General features: G+C 40.6%; 1 protein-coding gene across 2 annotated transcripts in view; it reads right to left on the bottom strand.

Annotated features, from left to right (window-relative positions):
- Positions 1-23,488, bottom strand: part of SNX7 (sorting nexin 7) — a 29,215-nt gene extending 5,727 nt beyond the window's left edge. Inside the window, exons 1-8 of one of the 2 annotated variants that reach the window (XM_063407575.1) lie at positions 22,907-23,267; positions 17,039-17,221; positions 15,111-15,221; positions 14,526-14,690; positions 13,388-13,589; positions 11,355-11,554; positions 7,916-8,002; positions 2,445-2,597 (exon numbers count right to left, since the gene is read on the bottom strand). In XM_063407575.1, coding sequence (XP_063263645.1) covers positions 2,445-2,597; positions 7,916-8,002; positions 11,355-11,554; positions 13,388-13,589; positions 14,526-14,690; positions 15,111-15,221; positions 17,039-17,221; positions 22,907-23,080 — 1,275 coding nt within the window. In that variant the 5' untranslated portion in view covers positions 23,081-23,267. Of the gene's footprint in view, positions 1-2,444; positions 2,598-7,915; positions 8,003-11,354; positions 11,555-13,387; positions 13,590-14,525; positions 14,691-15,110; positions 15,222-17,038; positions 17,222-22,906 lie in introns of both variants that reach the window. The other variant, XM_063407576.1, reaches the window with a different exon arrangement.
- Positions 23,489-24,596: the final 1,108 nt, after the last annotated feature.

The following is a 24,596-nucleotide window of genomic DNA, read 5'->3' as shown; positions in this document are numbered from 1 at the left end:
GAATCCTTGGGCAACTACAATTAAGGAAAAAACCCTAAAAATGTAAGGTCATATTCTTTGCCTAAATTGCATCAAAGATGAAATGACATTTTAGAAATTCTAGTGTACTTTGACATGCTGCTGTGTTGTTGTTGACCACACTGGCTTGGGCTTTATCCAGTTTGGAAGGACTGCAGTCTACTGCAGCAGTTATCAGAAAGTACAAGATGCCTGTCTCTCATTACTCTGTGGTTCCCAAAATTTAAGGGATGCAGAGAAAGACCATGAACAGAAATTACTCTTTCTCTGGTTGTGTGCCTGGGAAATGCAGTCAGCAAGGGGAATAATGAGAAGCACAGTGAAATGCTGCTGTGGAGAAGAGAATGGGACACTCATGCTCATGGAATAGTTTAACTGAGGGGTGGAGGAAGCTGTGGAAAGGATGAGAAGCAGAAAGTCACTAGGTTAGAAAGCAGGACATGATTTCTCATGGGAGTTGGACAGAAGACCTGGGCAACTGAATCACATTTATAGCATCCATAGTGCCTGGGAAAATGCACAGAACATGCTTTGGGGAAGAGAAAAGGCAGGAAATAACGAGGGATGTTACAGCAAGAAAAGGCTTAGTAAGCATCAAATGGTGCATCAAAAGTCTGAATGAGTAACTTCAGACATGTGAAAGAATGCTAATGAAGCAAGCAATAATTGAACAAGCGAAAAACACTGTAGCAGACACTGTGTTTGTGCATGAGTTTAATGAGTCAGACTCAAACCATTACATTTAAGGTCAGATTCTCTTTCCTACTGAAAGCATAAAATTCTGCTTCTCAGGTTTTTGAGATTCCCTTCCTGAAGTTTCACTCCCAAACAGCAGGACCAGATGCCAGAGCTTCTTCTCCTGCTGCTTTCAGGAGTACACACTTGTAGTTTGAGATACACGGGCCTCTGACAGTAATCAGTAATCACTTCTCTAATAATTAACCATCACCATTAACCACAGGTCTTAAATAAATGTATTTTAGGTTAAAACTCCCAATCAAAATATTAACTTCATCAAGTTCTTTTGAATATCAGGATTAGATAATGATTTTTTGATAAAACAGAAAGAAATTAGTAAGTGCTCACTCTGCAAACAAGGAGTGATACAGTTAGCACAATGTTGCTCATTATTGCAACTGCTGTAGTAAGATAAGGTGCTTTTTCTAAAAAGCAGATCTACAAAGATGTACCAGCAAAACCATTTAATGAAGATTTCAGTATTCAAGAGAAGCACCAACAAAAGATTGTGTCTCAGTGTAAACCTCTAAGTATTTCAGAGGCTAATTAAAAAGAACCTCTGGCAGTTACAGAGATACCTGAATAATTTTCTGCAGTTTGTGGCTTAAGAATAGTAATTTCATGTACAATATGAGCTTTGGTGTTCTGAATTAAACTTCTAATTCAGCAAAAAACATTTCTAGACATAAAAAATTACCAAATAATTATTTTTATATTTTAGCTAATCATTCACAAACAAAATATTCTAATATATTCAACAGTGTTTTAACATACATATTAGTGCTATAGAAGTCAGAGACCATCAATAAATGAAGACAATGCTAAAAGGTTGCTGGATTTCTGAAAGTATTTTGATCTTAATACGTAACAACAGATTGTCAATGTCCATGTATCTCACAGACTGCATGTTAATTAATTACACTTGATGATCAAGAGCTCTGTCTTTTCAATTATGTTTTAACAAAACGATTTGTAAAATCAGAGCACTGCCATTGGCTAATGGGCTCAGACTACAGGACTGAAGTTACACCACAATATATCTGTGAAAATGACTAATTTATGATTAATAGATGGCTCAGTGCATTCCATTTTTTTCCCTAAAAGTAAGGAGAAATTATTTTAAAAACTTCAAGACATCTGGAATATTTTCAGAATGCGCATTTCAATCAACATGGTGTTTCCAGTGAGGAAACTTCAAAGAATGCTTAATGTATTTTGTTACATGTTTTCAAATTCTCCTTCCTAGCATATATTCTTGGAAATTCTTACCAGGAATATTACCTGTGACATTTGAGCTGAAAATAAAAATCTGATGAAATCGCATTGAAAAGTTTTCCTCATACAGGTCTGAGCCTTCCAGAGGGTTTCTTCATGCTCTCACAGCAAAATGTTTCCAAACTGATATACAGCAGCTGACATTGAACCGAAAATCATGTTCCAAGTTGTTGTGGTTAGTAAAACAAGAGTGCCCTCTGTCGATGATGAACTCAGGATCAACGACTTGGGCACAATAAAATACATTCTCCTTGAAATCCGTCAAATTAAGGATAACTGCCTCACTATTCCCACAGAAACTGACTCCAAAGTTACCAAATGTTTGAACTAAAATGGAAAAATTGCTTTTACAGAGAGCCCATGGACTTCTTCACTGAAATAATGAAAAAATAACATTTTTGTGAGAGTTTTACCTCTTCATAATAACGGAGATTATTCTCAGCCACATTAGTGAATGTTGATCTCATATCCCACTGCATGTTCTGCTTCCACCTGTCCCAATCTGCTTTCAGAGCATTATTGGCACGTTCAACTTTGTCTTCAAGTTTCCCAATCTCTTCTGAGAACTAAATATTAATTGTAAACATTAAAAAAAAATAGGAAAATAACCATTTCGAAAATTACTGAAATCAATTGACTGTAGTGGGGATGAAGAGAATTGCAGAACAAAGACTGGTATTTCACTTAGCAAAAAAAGTTTTTCCCAAGGGTTAAATTTAAAATTAATTCTTAATTAATAACTCAATAAACTTCTGAAATATTAATAACAGAAAACATAGACCAGTATTAAAGTCTTCCTGGAGATATTTTTATTCACTGAGAAGGTACAGACTCTGGCACCTCTTCACTAGCACTTGAATTAATGCATCCAAAAAGAAATATGTAGAGGGCTTTCCTGAAGCAGAATCTATTGTACAAATTAGATTTGGCCAGAAAAGCTGAGAAAATCCTGGCAGAATCTTTGATAACAGGAGAAAACAGAATGGGGAGAAGAGAGCAGAAATCAAAATCTCAAATTTTCTGATGTCTTGCCGGTCACATTACCATCTTTTCTTGTGGAACTGTGTGTGACCATATGAGGGTAAAATACAGAAGCAGAGAAAGAAATTAAATGAAAGGACTTTTACAGAGAAGAAACTCTTTCACAGCAATCTAGGACCCAAAACCTTGAGGGCTACTCTACAGACATTACTTGCTTCCAATTACTGCAGATGCACAAACTGACTTGCCAGCTAATGGGAGTAAGTGGACAGCAGCCCTGTTTAATGAGCTTTTCTGATCTTCTCAGTAATTTGGTTACCTATTGTCATTTACTAATCAGCTGTGTCTGTTCTGGCTGGCACCAGGTCACAGAACAAGGCACATCTCTGTGGCTACAGTGCAAAATCATCTGCTGCAGAGCCACTGCACAGCAGGAGTGAGGGCAGGCACAAACACCATCCAAACAAGGAACATCAAGCAGCAAAACTTAATTCCTCAAATTGTTTCCCTTGCAACTCAGGCTCCATACATTTCTTCTTCATCCTTCTATTCTGCCATAAAGCAAACAGTTTCTTCCTCATACCACACCTCTGTGAAGCTGGATAGCTACTTCTGCTTTCTGCAGAGCTGGTGTTTTCATTGATGGGGAGAGAAGGATTCCAGGACTAGCCTCCAGGATTTTTAAGGAATGCTTATGCTCCTGGTAGAACACAGAAAGGTCACTACTCAGAGAAAGACATGGACAGCCTCTAGCTTGGACCATACAAGGGAGAACAGTGATCAAGTGCAACAGCAGTGATGCTGCCATCAGACACAAACTGAATCATCAAACACTGCCCAAAACAGTCACAGAACCTGGATCCCATTCAGCTCTTAAAGAAGCCAAGAACTCAGCTAGTAAAACTGAAAATTTCATCTGAATCAATGTTATTGACAGTCAATAATAAACAGTTGTAGTTAGATTTGATTTCTGCACTGATGTTCTTTGCCACATTTCTAGAATAATGAAATACTGGTTGTTAATGAGGAACAATATGATTAAAAAAAAAAAAAAGTGCTGTTCTACTGAAAATCCCAAGTTCAGTTATCTGGCCAGACCACTAATCAAGCTACAGACAAGGGTAATTTCAAGTACCAACACTGCATTCAGAATAAAAGGTTAATCCAAGGTTTAAATGTGGGGGAATCACCTTTAAAGGAATTACAGACAACTGGATTTGGTATTTTGACCATGTTCCATGATAATTGCCTTGCCCTCAAATACCAAAAAATGAATGCACACAGAATACTGAAAATGGTGACATTTTAAAGATGATTTAGAGTAGGAAAGGCAATTCTCTGCTTTTGCAAAACCAAAGTTCCTACATGGGAATGCACTAGTCTACACACAAAAGAACTTGTCTGACTTAGAAGTCCTGGCTGCAGCAGCTTCCCCTTACCTCTTTCTTTGTAACTTTGTAACTCTAAGTAAGTTATTTAGCAGTTTGTTATTGTCTAGCCTTTTCTAGGAACTAAGAATTTCTTCCTTACTCTAGTCAGAACATGATATGGACAGGCAGACTGTGTTACACAACTCTGCCTGGATATGCTGTTTAAACATCCCACTCTAAAGCCCCAAAGAAACCATATGTTGTATTAAGGCAAGGGTTGGACTTAAGGTCTAAAGGCAGCATTATGCCATGTGTCACCATGTCAAGTAGAGACAGTCTAATTTTTCAAATCCATCAATGCTACTCCCTTTAGCTACCATGACAGCAGAAATGAAAGAAGAATGGCTTGGACTTAACAAAAACATCTACCTAGTGTGTTCCTCATTTACAAGGTGTAAATTGTTACAACTGATCCTGCAAATTAAACACGATTCTGAACCCATTTTCTTACACTGATCTCACGGAGGAAGCCAGTGTGAGAAACGAAATCTCCCCTCAGTGATGGCCAGAGGCCAGCACAGCACTAATCAGACATGGGACCAGAGCACAGGAAGGTGGGAGCCAGGCATTGCCAGGGCAGAGTGCTGCCAGACATGAACCGTGTGACTGTAGCCAAAGAGAAGCCAAATTACATGGTGACACAGCATTTTACACTATCTCACTATGCAAAATAGAATTTCTATCTGCTACGTGAATTAATCCCACAGCTTGGCGATACTAACCCCTTTTTAGCCTGGAGTTAAAACACAAAATATATTCAGAATGTAATAGATTCAGCATTTCATCTCTCTACTACTCAGTTTCCAGCCTGAACACTAGAAACCTTAAATTGGCATTTAATGCTTATCTCGCTCTGTCAGAGCACATTTATACCAGCGTTTTTTCAGAATTATTATCAGCCTTAGTGACAAGACTAAAACTGTTAAAAATGCCCAAACTATAGAGGGATACACTGGCATTGCTGTGTAACCTTCAGGATGGAGCGTGGAAGTCATGGAGCACATGTTCCACTATCTTTACAGCCACAGCTCTGGAGTAAGAAATATTTAAACAAGCAGGAGGGTACCAAAGTCCTGCCCAATCTCTCTGTCAGAGCCTGCATCCAAAATCACAGTCTTCAAACCCTGAACATCTGCCTCCTTTGTGGACCAAATTTTGGAGTAGAAACCAAGGTTTTGGCTGTTGTAGCAGCACCACAAGCAGCTTTCTAACACAGCTCAAGAAAACATTTTTTTCCCAGCCAATGAGGCTAATGTCCCATAAGGTTTAATTTGCAATTCCAGCCTACTTCATCTGCACTGACTTTAGGCATGTTTTGCATTCTTCTGCTGAACAACCTTGTGTTTGTTAAATCATTTGATGTTTGCCATGACCAATGCTAAATATCTCACAGCCCTTTATCAGCTCTAATGACAGTCTGAGACTCCTTATCTGTGGTGGAAATGTACTTCAAATGAGATTAGGGTTCACGCCACTCATTGTCAGCAAAATTTCTGGCTACTGGATTGCACTGACAAGTTCAATCTGACATCTGTGAGATCATTAGAAGCTACAGGAGTTCTGCTTAGGAAAAGATATGTGCAAATACACCCAAACTTGGTGCCTGACACTCATTCCAACAACATACCTGTGTTATGACCACATTTTGTTATGAAATAAGTCTGATTAGAAGTGTCGGAAAAATATTTCAACACAAAATAAAAATGAAAACATGTTAAAAAAATTACCAAGAAAATAGTTAAGTCACTAGAATGGTTAAAAATAGCACTACACCATTCTCTGTTGCCAAACTATCCTTACTAGAAAAAGGCTTCAGCTTCTAATTAAGAAAAAGTCTTCAGGATACAGCTGCCACTCAATTAGAGAACACAGGATTTTATTATCAGATTAGACTCACAGACATCTGTTTTACTGCTCTTCTGAGACTGCAAGGAGAACAAGGTTTTCAAAAACAGGATTCTCTGAAATTAGTATGAAATAGAGGGTTTGGAAAGATAAAGCAAAGGTCTGAACACCTGGGTAATCAGAGTGTCCAAAGCTTTTACCAAACTGTAAATGCAGATATGGAAACATAAACACAGAGAAAACAATAAGTTTGGGCAAACTGATTTCAAAATCCTACTGGAAGCAAGTACAAACATCTCAAGATGGAGTAAACCATTGTCAAATCCACATGGTATGATCAATACTATGCTAAAATAAAAATACTCCCTTTTTATTTGTAACAGTTCAGGAAAAGGGAGTGCATGCACATTGTCTGAGAACTCCATCAGATTATAACAGAAATGCATCCTGAAAAGATGGCACGTCCTGCCTGGCTGTGGTGTCTTTTCTACTGCAAACAACGAGTCTGGCTGCTAAACAAGCTGTGTGGAGCTGAATTTGTCACTGAATGCACCTGCCATGGCTGCCCTACTCCCAGCCTAGAGGGCTTCTCCAACTCACCATCCTCTGTGCATTTGATAAGAGCTTCAGGCTTTAAACTAAGGAAAAGGGACAGGAGAAACAGCAAAGAAAGTAGAAAAACAAAAACAAATTACAGAACACAAAGGCAGTAAGTAAACAGAATTTCTGCTTCAGGAAAAAAACCCCAAACCTAGAGATATTTACTTAATATCCCACTGCAGTACATAGAGGCAAATTGTTATATAATATACCATAGCCATTGTAGATATAAGAGATCAGCAATATATTCTTATTTATTCACCTCTGTGTCAAAAAAAATCAAATGAAAATATGCATTTCAAGTGCCATAAACTATCTAAACAGCGCATCTTTACATGGAAACTAATTACAACAAGCCTAATAGAAAGTATCTGAAATGTTAAGGATTTTCTCCTTTGATCTAAAACAAATTACTAGTCATTTTTACATATTATTTACACTTTATATGAAAAATTTTAAAAATGCCAATTCTCATCGCAGAAATTGTTTTTAATTGGCTGCTGAGCCTTGCTAGTGGTTTTGGGAATGCTTGTCCCCATGGGGTACCAGTTCCAGTCTGACTTCACTAGAATGAACGAAGGTTTCATACTGGAAGCACAAAAAATATCCCTGGGCCCAACTAGAGAAAAACAGAAACCTGAAAGAACAGGATGTAGAACATTTTAGTTTCAATAAGCGTAATGAACATCTTTGCTGATTCTAATCACCTTCTCTACCTCTCCTACATCAATGAAACAGCAGCTACAAGAGCACTGCAGCAACTGTTACTTTCTTTTAACTGCAAGTGTGGAAGCAAACAGAAAGCTGAAAACAAGCTGTGGTCCATCAGTGTGGACAAAGGCCAGGGGTTGCCCACCATGACCAGCCCAGCTGCTGAAGTGCTGCTTTGTGATGGCCTTTGCCTGGCACACAGCTGCCAGAGGTGTAGGGACAGCAGCCAGTGCCACAGGTGGCCTCAGAGGAGACACGTCCTTCTGCACATCTCCTGCTGTCACAGTAAGAGAGTCCAGCTTGCTGAAAATACTCACCAGATCCTTTTCTGTCTTTTTATTGGCTAAAGCATCAACTTTGGAATCCAGCTCGCCTTGAATTTGGTCTCTCCTTTTCAAAACACCCTTAGTATGGAAGGAGAAAAAATATAAGTAAACTGCACCGAATTTTAGCTGTTTCAGAAAACCATTGAACAACTTGGCTACTTGATGAACAAGATCACAGAATTATACCATTTAATAATTTTGACATTATATATGTTTTATAAAAAAAATTTAAATCATGAAGATTTTTCCATACCTGTATTTTATCTTACAGGTTTTTCAATAATCTTACTTAATCCACAGTCAGTGCCACAAGAATCTGCCATACACAATTATCACTGCCCGCTGTATAGTCAGAACTGCTACAGCAGTTTACTTGGTATCACCTTAACTTACTATCTATTCATTTAAAAACAGCAACATGAGTTTGCCAAATGTGATGAACAGAAATATTTTCTTTGAGTAAAATTTACAATATAAAGTAGAATGACTAGCAATGGTATACAAGACATTACTGAAATTGTGACTTTAACCTTTAATATTAAGTGCCAAAGACAGCTCTGGCAAATCAGAAAAAAACCGCAAAAATCAGATCAAGGTATCGTAGGAATGATAGCTTTTCTAACATTAATATATGTGCTTATTTTCAGCATATGTAATTTTACTTCTTTTGAAACTATCTTATCAGGTATTGGGTTTTTACTGTAATGTCAAAAAATGATTAGAAAGGGGAAGAAATATTACTTGTTAAGCTACAAAACAGGAACAGTATTACAGATTAAATTTCCATTTCTAATGCTCATTTGCTCTGAGATCTTGATGAAGCCTTACAAATGTCTCATTGTCTTAGCTTCCTCCTCTGTAAAAGCACACTCAGGTATGCTCATCTTGCAGAAGTGTTGCAAGGCTTTAGTCTTTTTGAAAAAAAATCTGAAGCAGGACATCCATAATTACAAATCTCAAACCCTTCTTTTACATTACCTTGCCACAACTGGTTTTACTGCTTCTTCTGCAGAGATGCGCAGTATTCACCTCTAGCACAGGGCACAAGCAGCTCTACCTTCTCTAGCTCTCTGATTTGACTGAGTTCTCTCTGAAATCTCAATACTTTATCAAACATGATAAAATAATTTAAGAGCTTAATTTTCAAATAACTTTTCAATGTTTCTTTTTGAACAGGTAATCACTATAAAAAGTTGGTAGACCTGACTTTGGGCATTTCTGAGCAACAGATCAGCAATACAGATGAATGGTCATCAATACCTTGGAATCTTTTGGTCAGATAAATACAGAAAATGTTTAGCTGGAAGCACAGAAGCAAAACAAATGTCTGGAACAGGTTTTCTTCGTAATATAAATGTTTCCTCTTTTTTCCTGTTTCATTTGCCTCTTTTAAAACTTTTAATGACTGCTTGGCAAAATTTATCACACATACACTTTAAATTACAAGATAAAACAAATTACTTTAATATTAACGTGCTACATCCTCAGACAAGTTCTGATGGCAAACAAAGGCACTGTATTTTTAAAACATTATTATACTTTCAATGTTTTTTGTACAATACTTAATGGTACCTTGCCACAAAAGCCACAAATAATTTTATATGGACCCATAATTAATTAATGCTATAATTTCTACCCTGAGGGACAGCAGATTTGCTCTGTGGATCAGTTAGGAAGGGGTTGGTCCAGATGTAAATATTTGAGCTATGAATTCAACTCTTTTCCCAGCTACAGGCTGAAGTCTCAACACTGGAAAGTACAAGGATTGTGTTATTTTGATCACACCTTGTTCTGCACATTTGCATGTGCTCTTGGAGCTCTGCACCAAGGTGCCTGCGATGAGGGGTTAAACACACCTCTGAGAGGCTTACTGCTGAGTGACTTCCACTGGGTATTTTGGAGTAGCTTATTTTAGTGACTAGTACTTCCCTCTCCTAAGTGCAAGAGGGAAATAAGCAGTAAGTAGAACAAAAATCCATGGTCAGTGAAGGGAAAGGAACAGTTGTGGAACAGGAATGAGCTATTGAAGGAAGATCTCTCCTCTTAAAGGATCTCATGGCAGCCTAATTCTATGTTGCAAGTGCTGCATCAAGAAAGCTACAAGCAGAAAAAAAATGCAGTGACAACAGTAAGGTGTGCAGGAAGAGCCAAGTTGTCATCTTGGGGCTTGTCCCTAGAACCCTCTCTGTGCTCTGGACACAACACAATGCCTGAGAAAGGGTGAGTCAGGCTGTAAAACAGAAGGCAATGGGTGGGCAGCATCTCCTCGGTAGCATGAAGACTACAGTTGCTTATGGGTGTCAGACACAAAATTCTGAAAAATAAGGTTGGGAGAGGGGGAGAAGAAGATGACCTGCAATGGCTAGGGCAGTAATCTCTTCAGATCCTTAAGCAAAGCAGTACCTACCTCCATCTACCAGCAAATAATGAGGCCTGTGAGATACAGGAGATTTTGTATGGCCCCTTTCTCTGTGAAGATTATTTTAAAGACAGCAGTCATTGCAGCAGGAATTCCTAACTCTCAGTAGCTAAGCCTTACTGAGAAAGTGAAAATACCCAGCAGGGTGCCACCAAAGGCTCAGTTAACTTGGGTCTTGCTCCACCCGTGGACTGTAAGGCTCTTGTAGCCCCTATCCAGAAACCACGGCAGCAGGAGCTGGGTTCCCAGCAGTAACACAAGAACAGATTCTGCAGCTGGCATTGCTCAAAACCTAGACAAAGAGGGGTTTGTACACATGTTCTGCTTTCTGTAGGCAGCAAAGTGGGAATTATGACACACTGAATTCAGTTACTTAATTATGTTGATTATCTACCAGCACTGACTGCATCAACTTGGAGTCTGATTTTTTACATCCTCTCCAAGTGTAAGAAAAATACATACATAAAGGGAACTGAGAGCAGTAGCTGATAGCAAAGACTAACACATGCTTACATAATGTGCAGGGACTGGAAGTTCCCAGCTGTTACAGAAAGAGAAAACAGACTTAGCAAGAGCACCTAGAAAGGGAAAAACCTCTCAGCTCCTTTTCCCACACACAATCTGTTACTCAATGAGTTCATATTTTGGCAGTGTCAGGGAAGGTCCTTCTCAGCTGCTGTCCCCAAACCCTCACTGCTATAATGCAGAGCTCACTGAAGATGGTGAAACTAGACACCCTAGCACAGCTACCCAGGGCTGCCTGCCACACAAAACTATTAAGCTCTTCTTATTTGGAAGGGGCACATCTTGCCTGACCAGCAAGAGAAACAGAACCAGTTGATAACAGGGTACCAGGTATTCCCTGGTATCTTATGCTGTGCATGCTTTGTACTGAGTAAATACAGTAAATGTAAAGCCATTTTCATCACCTACAAATCCTCTCCTGGACGTTGTCACTGGACTAAGCCAAATTTTATACTGAGCCATGAAGAGTCCTTCAGGAAGCCTTACCATGAGAATCTCAGTGTAGAGCACGTACTCGTGTAAAAGGGGCAGCAGGTGTTCTGAGAGCCCTGCCATCCGCCTCTCCGCAGCCCTGCAGCAGCGGTCGATGCAGCCCGCAACGCCCCGCAGGGACTCCGCGATGTCCTCCTCCGACGCTGACCACAGCGTGTGGATGGGGCCGTACTCCTTCATCTCATTAAAGTACTCTTAAGAGGAACACATGCATTTATCACTCTTTTCTTCATTAACAGAGGTCTAAGGGACACTAATTGCAACTTCATATTTACTGTGAACCAAGCAAGAAACTGACGCTGATGCTTAAATTTGCTCCAAGACCAAGGTACGTAAACTGCAGTTCACTGTGTATGAATAAACTAGTCAATTAATGTACTGTAATTAGTAGCTTTGAGAAATCTATCAGCAAAAATGCCCTAGACATTTCACAATGACATACATACTCAGGTAGAGCTGTATTCAGACACCAATGACCTGCAGTACCTCACATTGTCTTCATACAGAGCAACAAGAGCCACAGTAATTGGTCTGACTTGCTGACTTTTTCTGCCCTGAATTCCTCTGCTGCTTGGTAATAGTAATGTTCCAAATACAATCTCAATTATTAAAACTAGAACCTTTGTTATGTCCCAAAAGTTTCAGAAGGAACACTGAAGTTGACTCCTGCTTGGCAGGTATCTCCTTCAGTAGTTTTTATTAATTTAAATACAGGGATATCTTATTAGTTACTTCTCTTATATTTCTAGACTAAGTGATAAACCATAAACAGAGAGAAGGCCCACAGATCACTGTGCCAATTGGTAGGGCTAAACACAGACAAGCTGCAGTTCACAGGAGGACACTGTCAACACACTGGTCATGCATTGAAAATGCACTTTTGTCACTACTAAATTTATAATGAAGAAACGTTATAAGAAAGATGAAAGCACTCGTGTGGCATAAAGAGTGTAATGTTTACTTTGAGATTATTTGGACAAAAGAAAAACCCCTCTGTGGAAGATGTAATCAAGAACCCCATGTCAAAGTACTGCAAGCAGGAAAGTTCTGTGTGTCACAGTTACCAACAATTCCTATTCACAACACTGTGGCCCTGCACAAAAGTGTTCTAACAAGTGTTGTTTGGAAAATCTAGTAAGGAGATGTAACCTACAATATTTGAGGGCATGTCAAAATTCTTAAGCTTTTCCAAGAAATATTTTGGCACTGATACCTTCAAGCTACAGACCTCAGCTACTTTCACTGGAAGGAACAATATCAATAGGAACTCTTCACCAACATGTGTTTTGTAACACCCCTTCAATTCAGTGAGAACACAGGGAGATCTGGTACAAGAAAGCTCAAGGACTCAGTTATTAACACAGCGCAGCTCTTCAAATTATACTATATAGACAAGTAAATACTTCAAGTGCTGCCCAGTAGAAATTCTACAGAACAGACGTAGTCTGAGAACAGGATCATCTCAGAATCTCAGGAAAGTCAGTAACTTAACTTTCCAACAAGATGTATGATTGTGCTTACTTAAGGAAAAAATTCAAATTAAGCCATCCTCCTTGAGAAAACTCTAGTAGGCACAGTTTACCATGACAAAAATTATGGGCAACAGTAAAGCTATTAAAAAATTAAAATGTACTTTGTCAATGGAAAAAAGGTGCAGAACAAAACTAAAAAAGTTCAGAGACCTGAAATCAAGATAGCCTCATGTCACTATGAGATTGCACAGAAAGCTGTACATTCCCTTGAAAGTTAAAAACCAAAGGTCATTCAGCTCTCCAAAAAGCACATGTTAAAATATTCTTCTAAGTTCCTTATAAGTCGCCGAATGACATGTTAAAACTCTTCCTATTAAAAAATTATTCAAACTTGAAGGTCTGTCAAAAACATGACCAGAAAGAAAAACACAATATAAACATAGAAATCTCCCTTTTCCCTTGCTCGCTGGAAAGAATATTTTGCCTGCCACAATGAAAACTAATTTACTTTTTAATTTGTTAAATCAATAAAACTGATGCATGTTTTCTACTTACCCCTTTCTTCCTTGTAAATCCTATGAGCTATTCTATCTAGTAAGTTTATTTTCTGACTAAATGTTTCCATGTAATTGTTCATTTCTGTAAATATTTCAGGACGATTTTTAACCGCTCCTCTTACAGAGGATGCTACAGCTCTGACGGTCTGTCCCATCCTGCTCAGGAAACCAGGACCTTGCTTCTTGTGGGAGGAGAGTTCCTAAAGACAGAACAAGCTCTCTTTACTTCCAGGTACTTTTGTTAATTCTCTGAAAACAACAAATAAAGTGCTTTCTTTTCCCTTTTTTTTAAGCAAAATTACATACATAAACGTCTGTCTTCTTAGAGTATAAATCTTATTATTATTAGACCAATGTGAGAACCATCCCTGTCTTGTGCATTTATTAGCTAAGCCTTTCTGAGCAAACAAAAGCATGCCATGTATGACAGTGTCACAAGAATGGTTGAAGATGGCAGAGAACCTTCACCTCTTCACTCCTTAGGGTGAGTTAGCTAGTTTGCAATTTAGCTTTTTGAACAGGAAAGCAGATGTAATGATTGCAGAAACAAGTCTTTGAGAAAAGCAGAAAATGCTCCTACTGGAGGAACTAATCCATCTGTTTTTTTAACTCTTTTCCTATGTTGCTAGAATAACCTTTGCTCAAATTCAGAGACAGGCTTTTCAGAGTACAAAACTCCAGTTTGCAACTGGACACATTTTGCAACAATGCAACAGGAAAAGACTGTATTTTTCTTTTATGATATCAGTAATCCTTAAATAAAAAAGACAGTGCCATGCCAGAACAATAATTAATTAAACTCACTGTTTTCCTCCAAATCTTGGAAACTTTTATGTGTACCAAAAAACATGCAGAGTTGAAATACTATGAATTTGCCACAAAAATCCAAAATGCAATAACAGAAACAACTTTGGAAGGTACAGCAATATTTATGGTCATGTGCACGACTACCAAAACCACAGAATAAAAGGTTACCTCGGGTTATGAATATTCCACAATCCCTGCCTGCTTCTGCCACTTCTGTAATGAGCCATGGGATGACACTACTGAATACTGAACCAGGGAGGCTCCTGATACACCCTCCTAACACAACATATGGTTTCACATAACTGTAAATAAAAACAAAGTCATTTTACCCAGGCTTGTGCAGTAAGAAAAATTTTGAAGTCCTCATTAAAAGTTAAAGTTGGATGATCAGCAATACGGTTCAAAAATTTATGTAGAGCTTTTCTTCGAGTCTCAATGAATTCATCACTAAATCGTTCCACCATTCCCTTCATTATGAATTTTTCAGGCAACGGCTAAGGAAAAAAGAAGAAATATGTTGTATAATTTGCATAATATTCAGAGTATTGCAACAGTTTTTCTGCTTACTAAAAAACATAGGTATATCTTGTCAAATCCACCATGCAATAACCCAAAAGCTATATAAAGTTATCATATTCAACTAAGGTATACCATTTTTCTTGTAATATACAGTGCAGAAGAACACAAGAAGTAAGAAAGGACATAAATTATTGCAAATTACTGCAAATGCCACAATTAAAAACCTAAGAAATACCTTTATGTGATTTTTGTCACATACATATAAAGCTAAGGAAAATAGGTTGGCTTAATATTTGTGAAACTTCAGAAGCTGAAGAAAGACCTCAAACATCTCTGTATAAAACTGGAGCCATCTTATAAACAAAGAAAAATAACTTAAGTTTTAGCAAACAAACAGGAATAATCAGTGTTGGATGTGCTTCTTCAAGTTTGCTCTTCAGCCAAAGGAAATCCTGGTATCGTCTTCGAACTTCATATTCACTGGAGTCAAATTCACCACGGGTTGTCTGAAAACCAAAAGTAGAAAAAAAAAGGCTTAGGTAAGAATACCAGAAAAAAAAGAAGTTTTAGATTTTGGAGAAAACTGAGTACCTGAGGAAATGCATACATTTTATTTGGTTCCTGTTACTGGTTTGCTGTTGTTTTAAAGAACAGTGATCAACTCCTTGAGGAGTTAACACATTCTATTTCAGCAAGACATCAAAGTTCTCTGGGGGAAAAAAAGTGAGCACTAAGCTGCACTTTGTGCAGTGACATATAATGGTTATCTTACCTCAGTGTTTCCAAATTATTGCAATAATTAGTTTAGGGTGGCATTTTTCTTTTCGCAATCACAGTTATGTTCGTTACTTTTAGGGCACTTCTTTTGAAGTGATTAGTAATCTACAAGTGAGGAAAGTCCATTTTTTAGCACTCTGAACGAAGCCCAAAGAGCTGACACATGTCCTTGGGACCTGGTGACATTACTCAGTAATCCTCACATTCAAAACTTCAGCATACAACTGCAATAACACTTCCTGCCCTGCCTAGTGGATTCTGTGGCCCATCACCGGTACCAGTTTTGCAGCCCCCTGTTAGAACTTGCCAACAAAGCTTTAATGCCTACAAAAAATGCTTATTACAGATTACAAAACTGTCAGACCGTGAGATTTATTTTACCACTGCTCTGTCTTCTGGAGGTAAGCCACAAAGAGCCCATGTTTTCATTAAAGTGTGCTATTTAGCATTCATTGTTACACAGAGATTTGTAACGTGATGCAAGTAAATTCTAAAAACCTCAAAACATGCTTTTGTAATCTAAACATTTCTGAGGGTTGAATAAAAATTTTTCAAGGTATGTGGGAGGAATGCTATTACTTTATCATCAACAACCAGCACTCGAAATTAAATATCGTAAGAAAGGAGAGATAAAAAAACCAAAAAGCAATCCACCTTACAGCCCTTTCATACTTGCCTGAAGAAAAAATGTTGTCTTGTCTACAAAAACAGGCATAAAGTGAAAATTATTGCTAGCAATGTAACAAAGATAGCTCTCTTCCTACTCATTAAATATTTTATGGCGAATTGATACTGCCTCTTATTTAAAGATGAATAATTCCCATTTGGAAATCTGCTTTTAAATGAATCTTTTAAAAAGAACTCAAAGTAAAATAAATTAACAGTGCAATTCTCAAAATGGAGGCTGCAGAATATTTACTGGTAATCTCAGAAGACCTGGCTGGTCTCACAAGGCTGACCTTCTTCCTTACTTCCTGTAAATAACTTGCATTCAACTAAAAATACACTTAATTGTTTCCTAATACTACTTTTTCATTAGAGAATTGCAGCAGTTTCCCCAGAAATCACATGCAACTCTACATGGGAAGCAAACATTCATGTGTTAATGGATGCTGAATTAGAAAAGAATGGAATTGAAGAACTGTAGGAGGAAATGTTAATGCAAGATGAAACACTGGTGGCCTGTAAGTGACCCAAAAGTCATCAATACTTTTGCTAATGTAGCATCTTCAACTTGGATCAGTCCTTTGGCTGTTTCCTGTTCCTCCTGAAGATCACAACACAAAATGTTATTGCCTCATAGCACTCGTTTTGCCATTGAAGAATTATTAACTATTTTCTCAACATAAAGAATCTGAAGTGTGTGTGCAGACTCACACAGAATTTTTTTCCATTATATAGAACAGTTTGATGCAGTTTTAGTTGTCTATAACTCATGGCAAAATTGAAGTTTAAATGTAGTAATATCCCAGAGAATGGTGTGCAAGAAGAGTGAAAATGTCCTTTGTTATCAAAGTAGGCCATTAAACTATGAACAGATACCTACCTTTGTGACTACTCTGTATGTAATAAATGTTTCAATGGCTGTAACGTGGCTTTCAGGATCATCGACTGTAATGAAGAGATCTCTTAATTCTGGCCCATCTTCAAATTTATACTGGTTTATCATTGATGAGGGGGACATTGGCACTGAAGGACTGAATGAGTTTACCTCAGCCAGAGATGCATCCTACAGATACAACACGAGGACATCCATATCAATAATCTGTGTATACAAACACATCTCCAATGCTAAAATGGCAAACTTTAAAATAGTCTGACACAACACATAAAACTCGGAGCAGATGAAAGAATTATGTAGTACATAGTACATCTATTACCCTTTTTGGTATTTGCTTTGGTGAGGATGTAAGAAATGAGATTTATTCAAATATGCATGAAAGACCAAAATACTACCATTTGAGAAGAATGTTATGCATAGCTAGAAAGAAAACTTGCCTATGGACAGTAAAATTAGTTATGAGCCAAGCACCCATTAATTGTGTAGGGTACTTAAGAGTTTTATTAAAATTGTTAGAAGCCAGTTACTGAGGAAGGACTTATGTTTGAATTATCTCTAATTACCTGAACACGATGTATAAAAAAGGATGATTCAAAACAAACAAGGCAAAATCCAAATCAGAATTTTTACTGGAATTGGAAATTTCAGTTTGCATTTATTTTAAAATAAAATTGGAAATGGAAAACGGTTACAGGTACATAATTTTTTTTTTTATTTAAGGAAAACAGTAAGTAAGTACACAGTACAAGTTTGCTGCTTAATTTCTGAAAAAAAAATCAAACCACTGTCTTGCTGAAGCGAAAAATCACTTTTTGATACCACTGACCACTTCCACACAACTCTGTAAGAATATGTCCCCATAGCAACTGCTTCTGCTAGTGCATTCCATGGTGCTCACTCAACTGCTGAAAAACAAGGTGGAAATTGGAAACAGGCAAGAAATCTCATTTTCTTCCTTAGATATGTCTGGGTAAGATCCGCTAATCTAGAATCTTGAAGGACACAGTTACCATGAAAATAAATTGAATTTACTAACTCCATAAAAGAACATGACAAATTAATAAATCATAGAAATAACAGAGAAATTGAAATAAATTATAATTTAAATATCAAATATTGTATACAGATTTTTTAATTTATGCAATCCAAAGAATTGTTTTCATAACAAACTTTAATCTATTTTCTAGGAGTTTTCTAACAGTAGTTTAGAGTACACTGACTATAAGTGGTGAAGAGTTGCCCTCTCCAGTGCATTGTTAATTATGGAGGAAGGCAAACAAGGGTGCAGTTGAAGAGAAATCTGCTGAAATGCCAGAAATGGAAAAGTGTGAGTCCACACCAACTGGAGTCACGGCATCATCCTAAGGCTGATCTCACAGGAGTGAAGAGAACCCCACTGCAAAGCTGCTGAACTGGGTGAGAGTTGCTTTTTGCCTTTGAATTCAACTGGATCAAAACTTCCTTTGGAAAGAAGCACCTTATCTTGTTCTTTTTTCTTGGGATTTATCAATGTACTCCCACAAATATGGAAGAGACCATATATATCAGGATTTATGCCCAGAAAGTGCTTATGTACCAGTTCTCTTCCCATCACTTACGTGCAGCTCTTTGAACAGGGAGACAAAAGCAACACAGAAGACTAAAGACAACAAACAGTACACAGTGGCTTCCTTGTACACCTGTCAGTCATTTTACTTTTACTCAGAGTGTTTCTACGTGGTTTCTGTGTATAGCACTATCCTGAGTCATGCACAACAACCAGACCTGCTCCCAGAGCCTGCTAGCACTAGCTGCCCATGGTCTAGATGAAGAATGAGGACTGCTAGCTCAGAGCAGCCCGTGCAATTCAAAGTGCTGAGGCAATGGGAAATTTCCAGGGAAAGAAAAATGCACGTGAGCCTGTAAGGGACTTGAATGACCATGTAATTTAAGGAGTAATGACTCTGCAAGGCCTAAATTGGATCAAGGTAAATGTGTTTCATATTTTCTCATTTTCCATGGGGCATTAATGTCTTAATGTTTCATTCCTTCTTCTAGGTCGCTACTAAAAATTGCTCTAGTCATGCAGATGTCTGAAAGTATATGTTTATGTGGAAGTGCGTATGAATATGTGGTTTGAGGAACAAAATATGGGCAATAAAAATCCACAGAATAAGCAAGTCTTTGGTTTTGTTTAATACAGTTCTAGTATTCGCGTGCACAGGACTGAATACACATGAGTTTTAAACAAGCATCTGTCTCTTTATGCTCATGATAGTTCAGGTTTACTTTCAGTAATTCTTGAAGTTCATGTGACCCAAGTCTGATGTCATCACAGAAATACAGTAAAAAAACCCCCATGATAATTTTCTATACAGCTGTAATTTTGTGGTTGGAACTGTATTTTTGTGTGCATACAGAGGAGGGCAGGAGTTCTGTAGCACAGGAAAAATCGACAATTCTTCTAGCTCTTGGGTTGTGAAACCTTCTTCCTCCTCATCCATGCAAAGAGCATCAAGGCCCTGTCCCAGAAAATTATGTCCTTTCCCACACGTCCCCTATCCCTACCTACCTGCAGTGCCCCTTCTCCTTCCAAGCCCCTTCCCTCCTGACAGAACAGTTGGCAGAGCTGTGTGTGCCAGTCCACAAACAGGTTCATGTCTTTTGATTTACTGGCCAAGAGACCAAAGCCATAGAAAATCAATGAGCTCCTCAGAGCATGAGGGCCTTTTTCTGGGTCTCCTCTCTTTAATACTTGCAGTTACCCTATCTCAGTCTCACATTTGACTGCAACTGGTCAGTAGCACTCCAAAATATATAAGGGAAGAAAACACTCCTACACTCCGGAGCAGCCTCAAAACAGGCTACGCACACAGCTGAGACTGCAGCTCTTTGGAGAAGACACCAAGCCTGGGGGTTTGTCTAAACAATGCTCCCTCCCAGAGCAGAGGTCCTGCACCCAAGGTTACCTCTGTGCTCCATCCATCCATCCATCCATCCATCCATCCATCCATCCATCCATCCATCCATCCATCCATCCATCCATCCATCCATCCATCCCTACCTCCCAGCAAGGACCCAGAGCTTGCAATGATCTGAAGCCAGGATCCAAAACCAGGTTTTGAGATAATGGACATGGGGCAGAGTTTGTCTTATAAAAGAATAGCTTGGTTGTTGGAGCATTCCTCAAAGAGCAAAGAGATTCAGAAAGACTGATTTATAAGTGAATTTTTTAGCCAAGGAACTATTCTATCTCAAATCCTTGATGGACTTGAAGTAAAATCTCAAAGAAAAATTACTCTCTATGCAATTCTGAAGTGGCATATTCATATTTTTCAGAAATATCATTAAGTTTTCTGTAATTATGAAATGCAGACAAACACCCTTAAAGAGAGTTTGAAAGCAGAGGTGCTAAAGATTTTAAGTATTAACCAAACTGCTGACAGCTTTGTCAATGCTACATATCAGTTATCAAGGAATGTAAAAGATAACTGAATGGATATTTGTGATACAGGCAGTACTCTATACTTTGAAGCTAAGGGAAGAAAGCAGGTTGAAAACATTCCATCTGCGTGACTCATAACTCAGCTCCCAGAATTTGTCTCTGCTGAAAAGAATTCAGAACTTTTTCAGCGGCAGTGGAAACTAGGATAAAGTGAAATGCACATCACATCATGAAATGCTTTATCAGAGCTGCTGAAGATGCTGGTCTGTAATATTTGAGATATGTCAGAGGATACCAGGTCAATGGTTTATAACACTATCAGGTTAAACATCTATGGATTTTCCTAAAATAAAAGCCCAGCGTTTACATTCTGAGTAATAACTCAGGGTATTGAGGTTGACAATTTTTAAGAATCTCATTTTTCACCATTTTTTAGCTGGCACATTCCACTGCCTAGACTGAGAAAGATGAAGCTGACGAGAGTGGCAGGCAGCCAGCTCTGCATGGCTGCTGCCGTCCCGCTTGGCCTGCAGAGGCTGCTCCACTGCCTTACAGACACTGCATGAGGAGCCCCATTAAGATGCAATTTAAAACAAGGCACTCCTGGAACAGTATGTTATGGAAAAATTGGTTTTACAAAACCTAGTTGTAAGCTACATTTAGCCTGTCAGATTCCTCTGAATACATGGAACATGAATAAATAGGGTGCAATGCCCAAACAACCTCACAGATTTTCATTAGCTCAAAAGATCAGATCTCAAATTGCATTTGAAAACAAACCACAAATTTCTGGTTCATATACACAACCACTACATGAGGTATCCAAGCTTTGGAAGGAAAGCTGTATTTTCATCTAATATGACACATTTTGTTGTTTGCAGGAATAACTTCTGTAGCATGCATTAATAGTTCATATATGTAAAAAATACTTGGCATGAATCCAGGTAGAAATTTAAAGATCTCCATTTTTGCCATGAAGCAGCAGTATCAACTCCCCAAGGACAATTGCTCTTGACAAGCAAGCAGCATAAACATCAATACACTGATAAGCAGATACCTTCAAGCAGAACTGCCCAAACTTCACTCATAAAAGGAAATGGATGCAAAGTGAGCATAAGCAACTAAAATTATATTTTAGCACTGCTTTTGCATGCAAGTTCAGTGAATCATTCAACTTTTTTTGTCAAATCAGGACTGGTGCTTTCCAAGAAAATGTAATTCTAGCTTGACCCTAGTTATGCTTCAGAAAAAATCGACGTAACTTGGTGAAATTTAGCCTAATCTCTTACATGTTACTATTAAAGCACCTGAGAGTCCCTTCTGGCCTTAAAAGCCATGAGTTTCAAGAATTCTGTTACAGTCAGTGTTTAAATACATAGCTCCTAAGAAGGAAGTCTTTATTCCAATAGTTGTATTCATGCATGCCATCTCACCTACTGAAATATTAAACCCACACATTTACTCCCTATGACAATCTGTCCTACTGAACAGAAATACATTGTCACTTTCTCAAATCGGAACTGTAACTGCTGCTTCTCTCCTGTGGCACACATCCAGTCACAGCAGTCCACAAGTCTCAGAGGGTGAACACCCTGGCCCCATATATATTTTTCCACTCTAGCTCTCTGTATGCACTTTTATTTTAGATGCTGCCTTGATAAGGCAAATAGATCCATGACATGCCCTCTTCTTTAACTGCTGAGTAGACAAGAGGTAAGTCTTGTCTTAAACTGTACCAAATCTGTACTCATGAGAAACAGTGTATGTGGAAGCCATATCCCCTTCACTGGATTAATTAACACCAGCACTATCAGCCAGAGTGGCACGCGTGTGCCTGGCTGAGTGCTCTCTGAACGTGGACCCTGACACATTGCCAGTTAGGTTCATTTTATTCCTTTCATCAAAATTCACGTTAGCTTCTCTAATCTTCTATGTGAAGGTGTGAGACTTCATCTTTTAAAAGAAAACTCAAGCTGAAACTTGGAAACATTTATTTACATTCAACTGCAATTACTAAACACGACTGTTCATTTCATTTACAGGTACATATAAGGCACCTGACGAACATGAGTGATGGCAAGGGTACAGCGAGTCCAGATTAGATGGCTCATTTAAGGCAAGCGCAGTCATGATCGCACTGCTGGTCCGAAGCAGCAACTCCGCGTTTCGTGCCCGAGAAGTCACCCGGGACTGCGGGCGCTGCCGAGCGCTGCCTGTCAGCCCCGCGCCCTCGGGCAGCCCGTTCGGTCAGGGAGCCGCGGTGGCACCGGGGAGCACCGAGCGTGTGAGGGGCGGCGGGGGAGGCCGCGATCGCCGCCCGGGGCGGAGCCGTCCCGTCCCGCCGCGCCGCCCCGGCTCGCCCGGCGCCCGCTGGGGCAAAGTACCGGCGAGCCCGCCCGACCGCCCCGGCGCGGAGGGCGCTGCCGTACCTTGCTGAACACCTCCAGGTCGTCTTCCTCATCGTCCAGCGCCAGCACCTCGGCGGCGGCGAGCAGCGGCCCCCGGGCCGTGCCGAAGACGCCCGTTGCGAGATGCGGGCCGGCTCCGGGCCCTTCCCCGGCGGCGGGGAGCGGCGGCCCCGGTACCCGGCCCTCCGCCTCCATCCTGCCCTGCGAGCCCCTCCCCGCGGGACCGCAACTGGCGGCTCCCCCGCCCGCCCCTGGCCGCGGCCGGCCCGGGGGCGCGCCCGGTGCGGCGAGTGGAGGCGGCGGCGGGAGGGCCGCGCCGGGAGCGGACGGGACCGGGAGGCGCCGAGCCTGCCGGCAGGCCCGGGCAGCGGCCGGGGGGCGACTGCGGCTGCGGCCTCTGCGGAGGCGGGACGGGGCGGCTCAACGCCCACAGGCGTGTTCGTGGCGGCGCGGGGGACCCCGCCCGGGCCGCCCCCGGGGCTGCCCGGGACTGGGTGAGCCGCCCGCGGGGCTGCCGCTGGCCGGAGCCGCTGGAAAGCGAGCGCAGTGCCTCGGTGTGGAGGGACGCCTCCGTGCGCTCCCGGGCAGCCGCCCGCTCTGCTCTCGGCAGCCCCCGGGCCGAGGGACGTGCCCGGGCTTTCTTTCCTGCGCTCTCCGGGTTGGTCTTTTTTCCTTCCTGGTAGGCGCCCAGGTGCCGCCGGCGGGGCAGCAGCCAACCCCACGCGTTGCTGCTTTGTGTCTCGCCTCTCGTACAGCTGCTCGTGGGCAGCCGCTCTGTCCCTCATTGCCGGATCCCTCGGGGCCAGGCGTGTGTCCTGATGCTGAGGCCAGGGACTGCTTTGGCGTCAGAAATGTGCTTGTGACAACAAAGTGACACCACATTACATTAGAAAAGCAGCGAGGAGAGAGACACCAAACATTTAAAAGCAGCAAAGCTGTCCTTTTTTAAAAAAGTAAAACCATCGGCATTGTGGGATTTCGAAGTTGCCAGTATTGAAGTGAAGTCATGGCCGGCGGTGCTGTCTGCAAGAGCCGGGGCCGAGCAGGGAGGCGGCAGGGGCAGGCAGCTCTGCCCCGCGGGGCTCAGCGCGTCCCTGGCACGGCTCCGTGCCGGGCTCGGGGCTGCGGGGCCGGGCTCGCCCCGAGGCCCGAGTTCCCTCCGTGTGGAACATGGCACGTCTCGCCAGGCGCCGCCTGGAATAGCTGCAGTCAACTTCGTCGTTAATGTAAATTTCAGGAGTCGTGGGCGGGTTCTTAAACAGGCAGATACAACATTGTCTTTGTGTATTTTGGTTCCCTCGCTGGCAAATTAGAAAAGGCAAACCCCGTAATCAAACGAAAGTATTTTGAAAAGTATTCCTTCGTGAAACACTGCTGGCAGCTGATGAGGAAATACATTTGATATTTCACGCTTTTCAGCGAAGTCTTGAACCACAACTTGAAATAACGGGATTAAAATAAAAAACCTCAAAATGTTCACTGAACTGTGCAAAGAGACAAAGACTGTGTCTGCCTAATTAGGGAGCGTTGACTAAGGCATTTTAATTGTTTAAAAACACCGCACAATTGCCGAGGAGCCGGGGCAGCGGCCCGCCGCACGCCTCAGGTGCCAGCGGCGTGTGCTCGGGGCGTCTCCCGGGAGCCGCCGGCAGAGGGAGATGGGACGCGCCCGTCCTGGAGCCTGGGACACTCGCTGATGGCTGAGGATCTT

The sequence above is a fragment of the Prinia subflava genome, chromosome 10, assembly GCF_021018805.1.
Source record: "Prinia subflava isolate CZ2003 ecotype Zambia chromosome 10, Cam_Psub_1.2, whole genome shotgun sequence".
NCBI lineage: Eukaryota > Metazoa > Chordata > Aves > Passeriformes > Cisticolidae > Prinia > Prinia subflava.
Note: the sequence above shows the minus strand (reverse complement) of the source record. Positions and strands in the feature narration are given on the sequence as shown.